General features: G+C 35.9%; 1 protein-coding gene across 1 annotated transcript in view; it reads left to right on the top strand.

The window, feature by feature from the left end:
* The window catches only part of Tsga10 (testis specific 10), a 116672-nt gene that overhangs the window by 90725 nt on the left and 11385 nt on the right, over positions 1 to 14562 (top strand). Inside the window, exons 16-17 of the mRNA XM_090336490.1 lie at positions 2663 to 2872; positions 13947 to 14149. Coding sequence (XP_090192616.1) covers positions 2663 to 2872; positions 13947 to 14149 — 413 coding nt within the window. The remainder of the gene's footprint in view (positions 1 to 2662; positions 2873 to 13946; positions 14150 to 14562) is intronic.

Genomic DNA, 14562 nt, shown 5'->3' with positions numbered 1-14562 from the left:
CGGTGACGGCTCTGGGCTCACGCAGGCTCGTCTGGAGCTGGCAGGTCTGCGCTGCTGAGAAGCGCTGTCTGCTCCGATGCCTGAGGGTGGCTTTTTCCTTCAAATATTTTTGTCTCTCCTTGTCTCTTCTTTAATAATTCCAAGTACAAGTACTCAGGTAACTTGATATTGTTCCACAAATATCACTAAAGGCTCTGTCCATTTTTCTCCCAGTAGGTTGTGCGCGCGCGTGCTTGCTTGTGTATGCGCGCACACACATGCGCTATTTTGTGTAGTTGTTATTTTTGTGTTTCAAAAGTTATGTATCTTTTTAAATTTAATTTACAATTTATTTCATTCAGAGTGGCATTCACCAATGATACTACCTTTTTAATATATTTTTTATTGTAATTAATAAAAGGGTTACATGATATTTGCCAGATAGAAGGTGCATTAATTCACTTACATTGATACCCTTTCACATGTCTTGGTACCCATTACCCTACCCCTACCCCCCCATCCCCCCACCCCCGTCTTGGTTTTCCCCCCTTCCCTATCAAATTTCAAATAACCAAATACAAATAAATCCAATGTGATACTACCTTTTTTATCCCCAATGTTGTACTTGGTTATTTTTCATGACTTTCAGTTTTCTTTTTCTTATTTTTCTGTTTAAATTCTTGATGCTATCTGCTCCTTTTAAGATTGTTTTTAAACCTTGATGGGTCAGGTCTGAGTAGCCTTTCCTATACAAGTGATTTAACTTTACAGTTTAAGTCTGAGGCATTTATAAAATGAACACTCGGCCAAATCCATTAAGGACTCTCTATTCTGGCAATAATACTGAGGTTTGAACTCAAGGCTTCAAGCTTGTGCGGCAGATACTCTAATTTGTGAAACATGCTCTACTCCTTTATCATTGCTCTTTGCCTTCTATTCCTTCCAAATTTAATTTCTTCTTTTTTTCAAACAACTGTCTTTCAACAAACTATAAGTTTCATTTTCTCAATCTGTGTCTAAAAATAACTTTGAATTACCTTCAAGACTAATTCTTCAGTCTTGAAAATTAGTTTATCTGAGCAGAGAATGATAGACTGAGAATATTTTCTTATAAATTTGAAAACAACTTTTGCCTTTTTTGTTGAAGGATTCATTTTTATTGTAATTGCTATTCTTTATAAGACTGTCTTTGGTCATTGTTAACATTGATATCTTTTCTTTATGGTCTTTCTGTGAGACTGAATGACTCTCCCCCTGGAATCTCCTTGCATTTATAGGACAGCATTCAGGGATCCCAGATTATGTGGCTCATTTTTGTTTTGTTTTGTCTTGCCTTGTGCTCTACCACTGAGAATACCTTTTAACCTTAGAATTCTTACCTCTAACTCTCAAACAGTCCTAAATCCTTATTTCCTACCCTTCTTTGAAAAGGAGTCTTTTCACCTTTTAAGTTTAGCTTCAGGCCTGCTCAATATTTTTCTTTTTCTTTTTAGGAAGAAGGGATTTTCTGTTTCCTCTCTTAAGTTCAGCTATGAATTGAAAAAGATATTTTTACTATTTAGCGTTATCCATTTTTTTCCCCTAGTACTGGCTTTGGTTCAGGGCATGAGCACTGTCCTTGGGTTTTCTCAAGGCTAGAGGCTCTACCACTTGAGACACAGCAACACTTCTGGCTTTTTTCTATGTATATGGTGCTGAGGAATCAAACCTAGGTCTAGGTAGAGTGCTTACCTAGCACTCTACCACTATGCCAAACTCCTGACCTCCTAGGACAGTTCTGCTTTTAAATGAACCAACCATCTTACTAGAACCTAAAATATCCCAAGTGATCTTTGCAAAACATGAACCTGACAACTATGAAATGTGGAAGATATTTATGTAATTTGAATCATATATTATTTGTTTTTTAATTTTTTTCTTTGTGTATTAGGGTTTGAACTCGAGGATTTGTACTTGTTCTACAACTTAAACCATGCCCCCAGTCCTTGTTTGCTTTGTTTTATTTTCAAGCAGTTTGTTTTCTGCTGGGGCCATCCCTGGACTTTAATCCTCCTACCTATACCTCCCACATATCAGTACTACAGATATGAACCATCACATTTTGCTTACCTGAGATATCTCAATTACTTGTTGCCTGGGCTGGCCCTGAACTTTGGTCATCCTGATCTCTACCTCCCAAGTAGCTGGTAATACAGATGTGAGTCATCACATCTGGGTCATGGTTTTTAAGATGTTCTTTTTAAAATTGTAATTGGTCTATATGCTTAGTTTATTCTTGCCCCAAATCCCTTTCCCTCAGAAATATTAGTGTTAGAGAATTATTAGCCCTCATTTTATGATACTGTGCTAGATGGCAACATACAAGACAAGAACAAAACAAATGGGTACTATGAGTGAAGCAGTGGCTAGCATTTTGTGTTTATCAGCGATATTTGTATTGTTGAATGATTAAAACTGGAAATAGAAATGTAGGCCAAACATTAATTATATCTGAGATAGTTTGGGGTCTTAAACCTGAATTTATCATTTCTTACATGTTTTATAACACAGTCACCACCTGTATCTTCTCAGCTTTCTATGGTCTAAGTGAACTAATATGTTAAGTTTTGCCCCATTTTATTTTCCCTGTTGTATTATTTTTAAAAATGTATACATATATTTATCAAATGTTTTGCCTTTGCAGCACTTAAATGCTGAAAGGTCTTACAAGTCCCAGATTTCAACCCTACATAAATCTGTTGTGAAGATGGAAGAAGAGCTTCAGAAGGTTCAGTTTGAAAAAGTGTCTGCACTTGCAGATTTGTCTTCCACAAGGGAACTCTGTATTAAACTTGACTCAAGCAAAGAGCTTCTGAATCGGCAGCTGGTTGCTAAAGATCAAGAAATAGAAATGGTATGTAATACATTTTATAAAACTTCTATGAGATTGCTATTTATTAGAGTAACTCTCACGTCCTCTATGAAAAGCAGGAATTTTTCTGTACTTTAATCTTATCATACTAAAATAAATCCTTGTTAAAACTTTTACAAGTTGCTATTTCTGTAATATTACTACAATATCATAAAACAGTTCTTTTATCGACTAGTATACGAAGTCATTTCTTTCAACTTAAGGTTTATTTTTGTTATGTTAGATTTTATTAGGTTTTCTTTAAAAAATATAAGGAATCCATATACTGTGTTCCAATAAATTAAAGAACATAAAGAACATATAAACATAAAGAATATGTAGTTTGCAATTACTTTTAATTAGTAGAGTTATAGAGCATGTTGGCATAGTAGTCAGCAAAATATGTTCACATAACAGTCTGCAAAGAACAATGAGGTCAAAGGTTATTCAGGTAAATTATAGCCTTAATGAAATACCGTTTTTTTGTTTTGTTTTTTTTTCTGGTCCTGGGGCTTGAACTCAGGGCCTAGACACTGTCCCTTAGCCTTTTTGTGCTCAAGGCTAGTGTTCTACCACTTAGAACCACAGCACCACTTCTGGCTCTTTCTGAGTAGTTTATTGTAAAAGTCTCACAGACTTTTCTGCTCAGGATGATTTCAAATTGTTATCCTCAGATCTCAGTCTGCTGAGCAGCTAGGAATACAGATGTGAGCCATTTAATCTCAATTTATTTACTAACTGGCTAGGTTTTGTAAAACCATAAATTGTGCTGAGGGGCTAAAAAGCACCCCCATTCTGAGGCAGTAACTATCTTGCTGTTTATATAAACTGTGAGTGATGCAAAAGCGCACATAAATTAAAGAAACAGAATTGTGGTGCCATTAAGTCCCAGGAACTGACTTGTCTGTGTTAAAATTAACCAGAACTTGTGTAAATTCAAGGGATGGCATTTGTTTTCTAAAGCCATAAAACTACCCTCAGACAGCTAATTAGGACTATACTGGCATGGGAACCTCCTGTTAGCTTCCACTGCCCTGAAGTGTCCCTAACCCCTACCTTATCTCACTCCAATAGCTGATTGCTGTGTTGCTGTGAATCTGTGGTCTTTGCCTTTAAAAGCCCTGTAAAAATTCAGCTTGTGGTCTCCTCCTAAGCTCGGGCTGGGTGCGTAGGACAAGGCCAGGGTGCCTAAATAAAGCCTTGCCTTTGCATTTTGGAACGCCTAGCTCTCAGTGGTCTCCTTGGTGGTCATCCTGAGACTTGGGCATTACAGTGCCTTATAGTGTGCTTGCCACTGCAAATAAAACATTCAAAATATGTTGGCTTCTGGCCTTTAAAAAGACCTTCCAGTGTTGACATATAAATTGGGATGAAAGCTACACTAAGAAGGAATATATAAGGCTTGGTAGAGGCAATTCTTTAGCCTAGGGCTATCAGGGAGGAGTTTACAAAGAAGTACTTCTGAATGCAGAAGAATGAGGCATCCCATCAGATGGAGCAACCACATAGGTAATGGCATAGTGGTGTATGCTAACCTTGCAGAAAATAAAAGATCATGAAAAATAAAATGAGCAACTGAAATCCAAAAATTAGCTGACCTAGATAAAATCAATAAATTCAGAAAAACAAAAGCAACAGAAAGTAATTAAAAGTAAAAATACTGGGGGCCGGGAGTTTGGCCTAGTGGTAGAGTGCTTGCCTAGCATGCATGAAGACCCAGGTTCGATTCCTCGGTACCACATACATAGAAAAAAAAGCCAGAAGTGGTGCTGAGGCTCAAGTGGTAGAGCTCTAACCTTGAGAAAGTCCAAGGACAGTGCTCAGGCCCTGAGCTCAAGCCCACGACTGGCAAAAAAAAAAAAAGTAAAAACATTGAATAAACCTCTTAACAATTGAAGAGCTCAAAATAGTCATTTGAAACTGTAAAGCAAAACTGAGTCTGAGCCAGGCACCCCTGCCTCCTACCTGTAATCCTGAGGATTATGGTTCAAAGCCAGTCCAGGAAGGGGAAAGTTCATGAGATTCTTATCTCTAGTTAACCACCAAAAGGCCAAAAGTAGATCTGTGACTCGAGTAGTAATGTGCTAAATATGAGGAAAAAAGGCTTAGGGATAGCCCCCAGATCTTGAATTGAGTCCTGGAAGAAAAGCAAGGAAGAAAGGAAAAAGGGGAAGGGAAGGAGAGAGGAGGGGAGAGAGAAGGGGAAAAGAAAGAGGAGATTCTGGATCTTCTAGATTGTGAATTTTTCAAATGTTTAAGATGTATCAATGCAAATTATTTAAAAAATAAGGGAATATTTTCCACACTCGGATCACTTGATCCATGCTTCTTAACCTTTTTGCTACTAATTTTCAAATAGTTACTTGAGCTTATCTGGGTAGGTTTGGACCATGATCCACTTATTTATGCTTCCTGCATAGTTGCGGTGACAGGCGTGTGCCACAACACTTTATTTTGTTGGTTGAGTTGGGGTCCTGTGTACATTTTGTTTGGGATGACCTCAAACTGAAATTCTAATCTCAGCCACCCAAGTAACTGGCTACCCACACCTACCCAGTGAGTTTTTGTTTGTTTGTTTTGCTTTTTGGCCAGTTGTGGGGCTTGAACTCTGGGCCTGGGCGCTGTCCCTGAGCTCTACCACTTGAGCCACAGTGCCACTTCTGGTGGTTAATTGGAGATAAAAATTTCATGGACTTTTTAGTGTTTGGGCTGGCATTGAACCATGATCTTCAGATCTCAGCCTCCTGAGTAGCTAGGATTACAGGCGTGAGCCACGGGCCCCTGGCTAACATGTTTTTTAATTGTATGATTTAATCTGTAAAAAATTCTTATATTTACTTTGTTATCTTTAAATAATTGTACAAAGTACTTTCAGTTCAGTATGTCAGTTTATGTGTGAAATGCATCTTGATTAGTGTCACCCCTTAGATTTCTTGAAATTTAAAGTACACATTTTAATCCAATAATATATAAAGTGAATTAGTGTAATGCAAAACACAATATAATCAAGAACAAAAACGAGATGTTTTTTTCAAGACCCAGAAAAGGCATTTGGAAAAATCCAGTATCTTCATATGATTAAGAACAACAAAAGCACTAGGCAGGAGCTGGAGGCTCATACCAATCCTAATTACCCTGAGAAGGAAGCTGAGATCTGAGGATTGTGGTTTGAAGCCAGCCCAGGCAGACAACTCTGAGAGACTCTTATCTTCAAGTAACTAGCAAAATGACAGTGGAAGGTTTAGCTCAAGCCTGCAACACAAAAGAGGACCTGACTCCAAGTCCCAGTAACAAAATGGTAACAGAAGGAAAACATTCTTAACTTCCTAAAAATATGTATGAAAAATTTACAGCAAATACTATATTTAATGATGAAAGACCAATTGTTTTGCCCCAAGATAAATAGCAAGACAATAATGCCTAGCATGCTTCTTCCCTTCAAGATCACAATAGAGGTTCCAGCCAGAGTAATTAGGCAAGAAAAACAAAAAGCATTGTGGTTGAAAAGATGTAAAACAATGTTTGCAAATGACATGCTCTTGGATATATAAAGTCCTAAGGAATTCATTTAAAAAAACTGTTAGAAATGAGTTCAGTTTGCTCTCCTGTCTTTTTAATATTAACAAATTACATATAGCATTATAATTTATTATATTTAATTGTCATATATGTATGTATAAGCCAAATTAACCAAAAATATCAGTAAGCATAAATTACTACAAAAAAAGAAATGAGTTCAGTTAGAAATCAGTTCAGGATACAAGATGAAGATACAATTATCACTTACAGTTCTTATTTTTAGACATTAGCAATAGTCAGTTAGAAAATAAGAATATTGTTCTGTATCAAATTGTGTTGCATCAAAAAGGGTAGCATCTGAAATAGGGGAATATTTAGTAATACATTTTACAGAAAAGGTATAAAACTTGTACTTTATAAACTACAAAACATTCTCAAAAGAAATGAAAGAAAATGACCAAAAAAATAGAAAGACATTCCATGTTCATGAATCAGCACCGCACTGTTAGGATTGCAGTACTCTCTAAGGTGATTTACAGGTTCTCTATACAATTTCTATAAGAATCCCATATCTCTTCTTTGTAAAAATATCCCATCTAATATTAGTAACAAAAGAAGTGCCTACCTTAGCTCTTCTATTCAATGTTGTAAAGGAGTTTTCAGCCAGGATAATTAAACAAACAAACAGAAAGAAATAAAAGGAAAATAACAAGCTGGTCTAAAATTCACATGGAAGTGCTAATACCTCACATAGCCCAAAATACCTTGAAAAAGAACAAAAGCTGGGGACTCAAATTTCCTGATTTCAAAACTGGTCATAAAACTACAGAAACTGACCGTATTGTGGTGTCACAAGGGAAAACATAGGAATCATCTGTGATCAGATGATTTTCAAAACACTACTAGTGGTAAGATAATTCAGTGAGAAAATAATATTTTTCACGAAGTTTTGGAAATAACTGAACATATACATGAATGAAGTTATATCTCTACTTCAATTTACAGTGGTTAACTTAAAATGAATTATAGAATGTATGTAAGAGCTAAAATTATAATATACTGTAGAAGCTAAAAGTAGAAGTAAAGATTTATGACCTTGATTTAGGAGTTACTGTCTTAGATACATATAAAAAACTCCAACAATAACAATATTTCTTAAATATGCTCCATCAAAATAACAATATACAAAATGGGAGAAAACAGGAGTGTGGCCTAGTGGTAGCATGCTCACTTAGCGTGCACCATGGATTCAATTCCCGGGAACCACATACACAGAAAAAGCTGGAAGTGGTGCTGTGGCTTAAGTGGCAGAGTGCCAGCCTTGAGCAAAAAGTGTTAAAGGACAGTGCCCCCGCTCTGAGTTCAAGCCCTAGGACTGAGAAAAGAAAAAAAAGGGAGCCAAGTTATTAACAGACAATTTTCAGTACATACATAAAAGAGCTGAGGGCTAATGCTCAAACCTGTAATCTGAAGTACTCAAGCCTGTAACCTTTGTGTTCAGGAGGCTGAGTTCTACCCTGAGCAGAAAAATCCATGATACTCTTATTTCTAAGTAATCACCAAAAAGACAAAAATGGAGATTTTGTTAATTGGTAAAGTGCCAGCCTTGAGTTTAAAAAAATGCTTGGGAATAGTGCCCAGGTTCTGAGTTCAAGCCCCAAAACGAGCATAAATAAACATATAGTCTGTCAGCATCATTAACCATTAGAGAAATACATATCAAACCCATAATATTTCACACCCGTAGGGTAGCTATGGTCAAAGAGATGCTAGGAACTGTTGATAAAGATGTGGAGAAACGTAAACTTTTCTAAGAGAAGAATGTTAAAGTAGAGAACATTTGGGCAGTTCTTCAACTGTTAAAAAAAAAACCCTGGAAATCCTACTCTTACCTGTCCAAGCAGAATGAAAGCATATGTCTATAGATCCTTATGTCCATGAAAGCATTATTTTTATTAGTCCTAAAATATAATAAAATACTAACTCATGAATGGTTGGTTGTGGTATATTTGTGCAATAGAATATTACTAAGTAATAAAAATAATGAAGTACTAATTCCTGAACAAAACATTGATGGCTGTTGAAAAAAATATGTATATTTATATATCATTGATTGTGGGGCTTGCACTCAAGGCTTGAGCACTGTCACTGAATTCTTTTGTTCAAGGTTAGCACTCTCCTAATATGAGCACAGTTCCACTTCTGGTTTTCTGGTGGTTAATTGGAGATGAGAGTCTCAGACACTTCCCTGGCTGGAGTTGGCTTTGAATGGTGCTCCTCAGAAGTCACCTGCATGAATAGCTAGGATTGCAGGCATGAATCAGCAGGGAAGCCAGTCACAAAAAGACTATGATTCCATTAATATAAAATGTCCATATAATGGTAACTCATAGAGACAGGAAAGTGCATTAAGGATTAAGGGACACTGAGGGTAGAGAAAGTTGACTGCTAATCAGTACTGAGTTGTATTTTTTTTCCCAGTCCTGGAGCTTGAACTAAGGGCCCAAGCAGTCCTTGGGTGTTCTACCACTTGAGTCACAGCACCACTTCTGGCTTTTTCTATGCATGTGGTACCAAGGAATCGAACCCGAGTCTTAGTGCGTGCTAGGCAAGCATTCTACCACTAGTCCCTCCAGGCCCTAATTTGTGCTTTTTTTGTGTGTGATGAAAACATTCTAACATTTGATTTTGACAATGATTGCCCAACTCCATTATTAGGTTAGAAACACTGAATTGAATCTTTTACTTTTCATTTGTATTATTAATTTATTGTTATTATAGAGGTGATATACAGAAGGATTATAATTACATGAGTCAGGTAATGAGTACAGCATCTTCTGTTCCCTCATTCTCTCCCAATCCCTCCCTCCCATCTCCACCCACGAGTTGTGTAATTCATTGGTGTCCAGTGAGCTCCACTGCTACACCTTTTCACCTTTTTTTCCCTTGAGTTCTGAACCCTCTCCCAACCCTTCTGAAGATATACACGTATATACACTGCACATAAGGTAAAGAAGACAGAACTAGAGAAAAACATGGGAGGAGGTAACAATGTACTCACTACCTTACATATGTAATTGTAACCCTCTGTACATCACCCTGACAAAATAAAATTTTAAAAATGGATAAATAAAGGAAGACAGAATCATCAAAAACTAAAAACTAAATAAAGAAGCCTTTTGTTTCCATATCTTAAAGTTCATTTCTATATGTATATTATTTTATATAAATATAATGAGGCACTTAGGCATTGCAACTTTGTGTTTCTCTCCTAAGAGAATACTTTTTTTTAAAAAAAAAGAGAACTCTATAAGTATTGTATTTACCTCTTAAAACACAGTTTTAACATGCAATCAATGTGAAATTAATAAGATCTTTTTGGCTGGGAGTTTGGCCTAGTGGTAGAGTGCTTGCCTAGCATGCATGAAGACCCAGGTTCGATTCCTTGATACCACATACATAGAAAAAAGCCAGAAGTGGTGCTGTGGCTCAAGTGGTAGAGCCCTATCCTTGAGAAAATTCAAGGAGAGTGCTCAGGCCCTGAGCTCATGCCCAGGAATGGCAAAAATATGAAGTATTTGAAGTATGTATATGTCATTACTTACAATATATCCTACTCTGGAATAGCCATGTTTCAAGAACTCAATAGCCTCAGGTGAGTAGTATTCTGTTCTCATGGTAAACAGAATAGCTTCAGCATAGAGCAACAAGACGGAATGAAGCTGGGTCCACACTACACACTCACACCCAGCATATCACCGCTGCATTGGGGTCTTTAAATGCATGATTTATATGGCATGTTAATTATACTCCAATAAAGGCATTGTCACGAAGATGCCCCTTTTTGTGCTCCTGCCAGGCATGTTTATAAGATTGTCATTGCTTCTTTTAATGTTTGTTAATATGTACCAACACATTTGCCAATTTGAGAGATTAGAAAAGCATCTGTGATACACTTTTCAATTCCACTAAAAATATTTAGCAATGTCTTGATATATTTTTGACTGTCATGAACAAAGTAGGGACTGATTGTGGCATCAGGGAAAAGATCAGGGATTTCACTGAACATTCAAAATGTGTAGGGCAGTTCACACACCAAACTAATATTCAACCCCAAAGGGACTTTTGTTGGTATCCAGACTACAAGTAACATCTTGTTTTTAACTCATTTTTAAATGACAACTGGCAAGGGTGAATTTTTTTTTCCAGTCCTGGGGCTTAAACTCAGGGCCTAGGCACTGTCCTTGGACACTCTTTGCTCAAGGATAGCACTCTGCCACTTGAGCCATAGGGCAACTTCTGGCTTTTTCTGTGTATGTGGTTCCAGGGAATCAAACCCAGCGCTGTGTGTATGCTAGATGATCATACTACCACGAGGCCACATTCCCAGCCCTAGGGGTGAATTTTTATATGTTTCTTTCCTTTCTTTTTTTGGCCAGTCCTGGGGCTTGAATTCATGGCCTGAGCACTCTCCTTGATCTTTCTCAAGGCTAGCACTCTACTACTTAAACTACAGTCCCACTTCTGGCTTTTTACTGTGTATGAGGTACCAAAGGAATTGAACCCAGGACTTCATACATGCTAGGTAGGCATTCTATCACTAGGCCACCCTCCCAACCCTATAGGTTTCTTTCGTTCATTCTTTCTTTCTTATTTATTTATTTATTTATTTATGTAATTGTATTTTGTTGTTGGGATAAAGAGTTGTTACAGTTACATTCATCATGTAGTGGGTATATTACTTCTTAAACATTACTACCTCTTTCATTTTTTTTCTACTTTTCCTCCTCCCACCCCCTACCAATCATCTTGTTTTTCCTCTTCCCTTTCCTATTTCAAATAAACAAATAAATGTATATGCGATATACCAGGTAACAAAGTCAAATACAGTAGCAGCATGAGATAAACCATAAGGAGAAAAAAGAGAAAAGAAATAACATAGTACATTAAGAACAACAATCACAAAGATAAACCTCTTGTTTCCCTATCCTGGAGTTCATTTCACTTAGCCTCATCCTATATGGCCATATGTACATAGCTTTTGAGCTATTGTGATCCTCTACTAGAAGAATACTACATGTGTACAAATTATTACAAATGAGGGAAATCATGGAGACTGCTTCTTTGGATCTGGCTTACTTCACTTAATATGATTTTTTCCAAGTCTTTCCATTTCCTTACAAATGTAGCGATGTCATTCTGATGGCAGCATAGAATTCCATTGTGTATAAATACCACATTTTCTTGATCTGTTCATTTACCGAGAGACATCTGAGTTGGTTCCATATCTTAGATATGGTAAATAATGCTGCAGTGAACATTGTGCTAGTAGCTTTAGTATGCCCTTGTTTATGGCCATTTGAGTACATTTGAGTAAATTCCCAGGAGTAGGATTGATGGGTCATAGGGGAGCTCTATGTTTAGTTTTTTGAGGAATCACCATACTGCTTTCCAGAGTGGTTGAACAAGTTTACACTCCCAACAACAGTATAATAGCATTCCTTTCTGGCCACATCCCCACCAGCATCTTATTTATTCCTTATTATTTCATATTTCTCATTATTTTTACAAGTTCTTTATATTAGACAGTATATTAACTTTTGTTTATGGAACAAAACTTTTTATTCACGGAACATTTCCCAGAACATTGATTCGGGCTGTTTTCAGTAATCCCTAGCAACACTAGCACTTAACACTTTATTTAGAGAAGAGCTTGACTGGAGATTTGGGGTAAAATGTCTGCCTGGATAGTGTTTTCACAGTAGTTTTTTTGAAGTTTATATTGACTGTCAAAATATCTACTTTTTTATACAGTTAAACTTATTTCTGCATTGTGTCTAGCTCAGAATGTTTCTTTTTACCCTATCTGTTTACAGATGTATTTGACATTCCTTCCAAGTAATCTTATTTTTATTAATTTCATTGGAATGTTAAGATTATCTTTTTTTGAATATTTTTATTATAATTAAGTATTTGTACAAAGGAGTTGCCATTCAACAAAGCATTTTATGAACACAGTACCTCCTAACCCATCCTTTTTAATCTCCTCCGTTTTCTTAATTTTTAGATTATATATTTAATTTTTTGCCATTTTACAAAACTGGTCAATGTACACAATGCATCTTGATCAGTCTTTCCTTCAACATCTTCACCCCCCTTTGATCAACCACTTCTGATTTTTCTCGATTTTTTTGGTATATACAATGGATTCTTGCTTACATTCTCCTGCTTTCTCTTCTTTTCTCTACCTTGTCCTCATGCAAATATCCATTTAATGGTACTTAGTTTGTTTGTCTTTGACTTAGGCTTTTAAAAGAATTATACTATTTGAGCTCTCCATAGAATCTAAATATGTCAGTTAATTAATTTTTAATCACTTACATACCACCTAGTATGTTTATTTACAGATTTATAGGCAATTCTAGCTCCCACAGATGAGGGAAACTATGGAACCTGTGTTTCTCTGGGTCTAGCTTACTTCACTTCATATAATTTTTCCAAGTCTTTCCATTCCCTTACAAATGGTACAATATCATTCTTTTTTTGTTTTGTTTTGTTTTTTCCTTTATTAACATTGATTTTTACATCATATTAATATCATTCTTTTTTTTTTTGTCAGTTGTGGACTTGAACTCTGGGCCTGGATGTTGATCTGAGCTCTTGAGCTCAAGACTACCATCCTGCTCTGGTGGTAAAACCTCTTCTGGTTTTCTGGTGGTTTCTGGTTTCTGTTTTTTTGGAGATAAGAGTCTCAGGAACTTCAGTGCTTGGGCTGGCTTTGAACCGCGATTCTCAGATCTCAGCCTCCCTGAGTAGCTAGGATTACAGATGTGAGCTACTGTACACATATCAATATCATTCTGTCTGATGAATGAATTCCATTGTGTATATACACTACATTTTCTTTATAGATTTGTCCACTCAGGGGCATCTGTGCTGATTCTATATCTTGGCTATGGTAAATAATGCTACATTAACCATTATTGTGCTGGTAGTTTTAGTGTGGCCTAATTTGTGTTCTATTGGATAAGTGCATATATTTCAGTCTTAATATATGATTTATTATAATGTATTATGGGATAAGGAACAATTTCTTATAATGTTTTCTGAATGTTACTATTCCTACTTTAAAAGAAATATTGGCTTTCAGTACATATTTTTGGCTCATGATAACCTTAAGTTCTCTACAAGTTTAAACAAGAGAGGGAATATAAATCTGTTCTGTATATTCCTTATCTATAGAGTACAGGTTTATAGCTGCCTGACTCAAACTGAGAATCACAGATACTGTGTCAGTTGTGCAGAAATGCACAAAGAAACATCAAAACTGGAAATAGAAATTGATTGCAGTTTGAAGTTGATGAATGATAATCAGAGGATGTGAAGGGTGCATCATATAATATATGTAGTATATGTGTTTGCTAATAAGAAAACACAATTTCAAATTTAGATACTAAACGTGGTTGTCTATTTATAATATCCTACAAAAATTTATGATAACTTATGAAATATTGATCATATATGTTAGTTAAGTGAATATCTTTCTATTGTTATATAGATGGAGAATGAGTTGGATTCTGCTCGTTCTGAAATAGAACTCCTCAGGAGTCAAATGACAAATGAAAGAATCTCCATGCAGAATCTAGAAGCTTTGCTGGTGGCCAATCGAGACAAAGAATATCAGTCTCAGATAGCACTTCAAGAAAAAGAATCTGAAATTCAGCTTCTTAAAGAGCACCTTTGTTTGGCAGAAAATAAAATGTGAGTTGGCTAGCAATGTAATAACAAAGTAATACTTCTTAAGTTTTTTATACTTTATGGATTATTAGAATTCTAGAATCTAGAAATTTAAATTCTCATAATTTGTTATGCACTGAAGTACAGAAGTGCTGTGATTTGCCTGAGATATAGTACCATTATTATTTTTTCTTTTTAAGATATATAAGTTTAACTATGCTGCTGATTGTTTCCAGTAGAATTTTATATGTTATAAAATATTCAATCTAAAATACTGCTTTTATGAAATATAAGCAAAATAGAAAGAATTAGGCACTGTGAAACCAGAAAACTTTTTATATTTATGAACCATCTAGTATTTGTATTAGCTTTTCTATTTGCTACATATTTCTCTATGTACCTATAAATGCATACTTGATACTTGAAAGAGCACTGAA

This window comes from Megascapheus bottae, chromosome 7, assembly GCF_031878675.1.
Source record: "Megascapheus bottae isolate mThoBot1 chromosome 7, mThoBot2.hap1, whole genome shotgun sequence".
Lineage (NCBI taxonomy): Eukaryota > Metazoa > Chordata > Mammalia > Rodentia > Geomyidae > Megascapheus > Megascapheus bottae.
The sequence above is the reverse complement of the archived record's forward strand: the minus strand, read 5'-3'. Positions and strand labels throughout refer to the sequence as shown.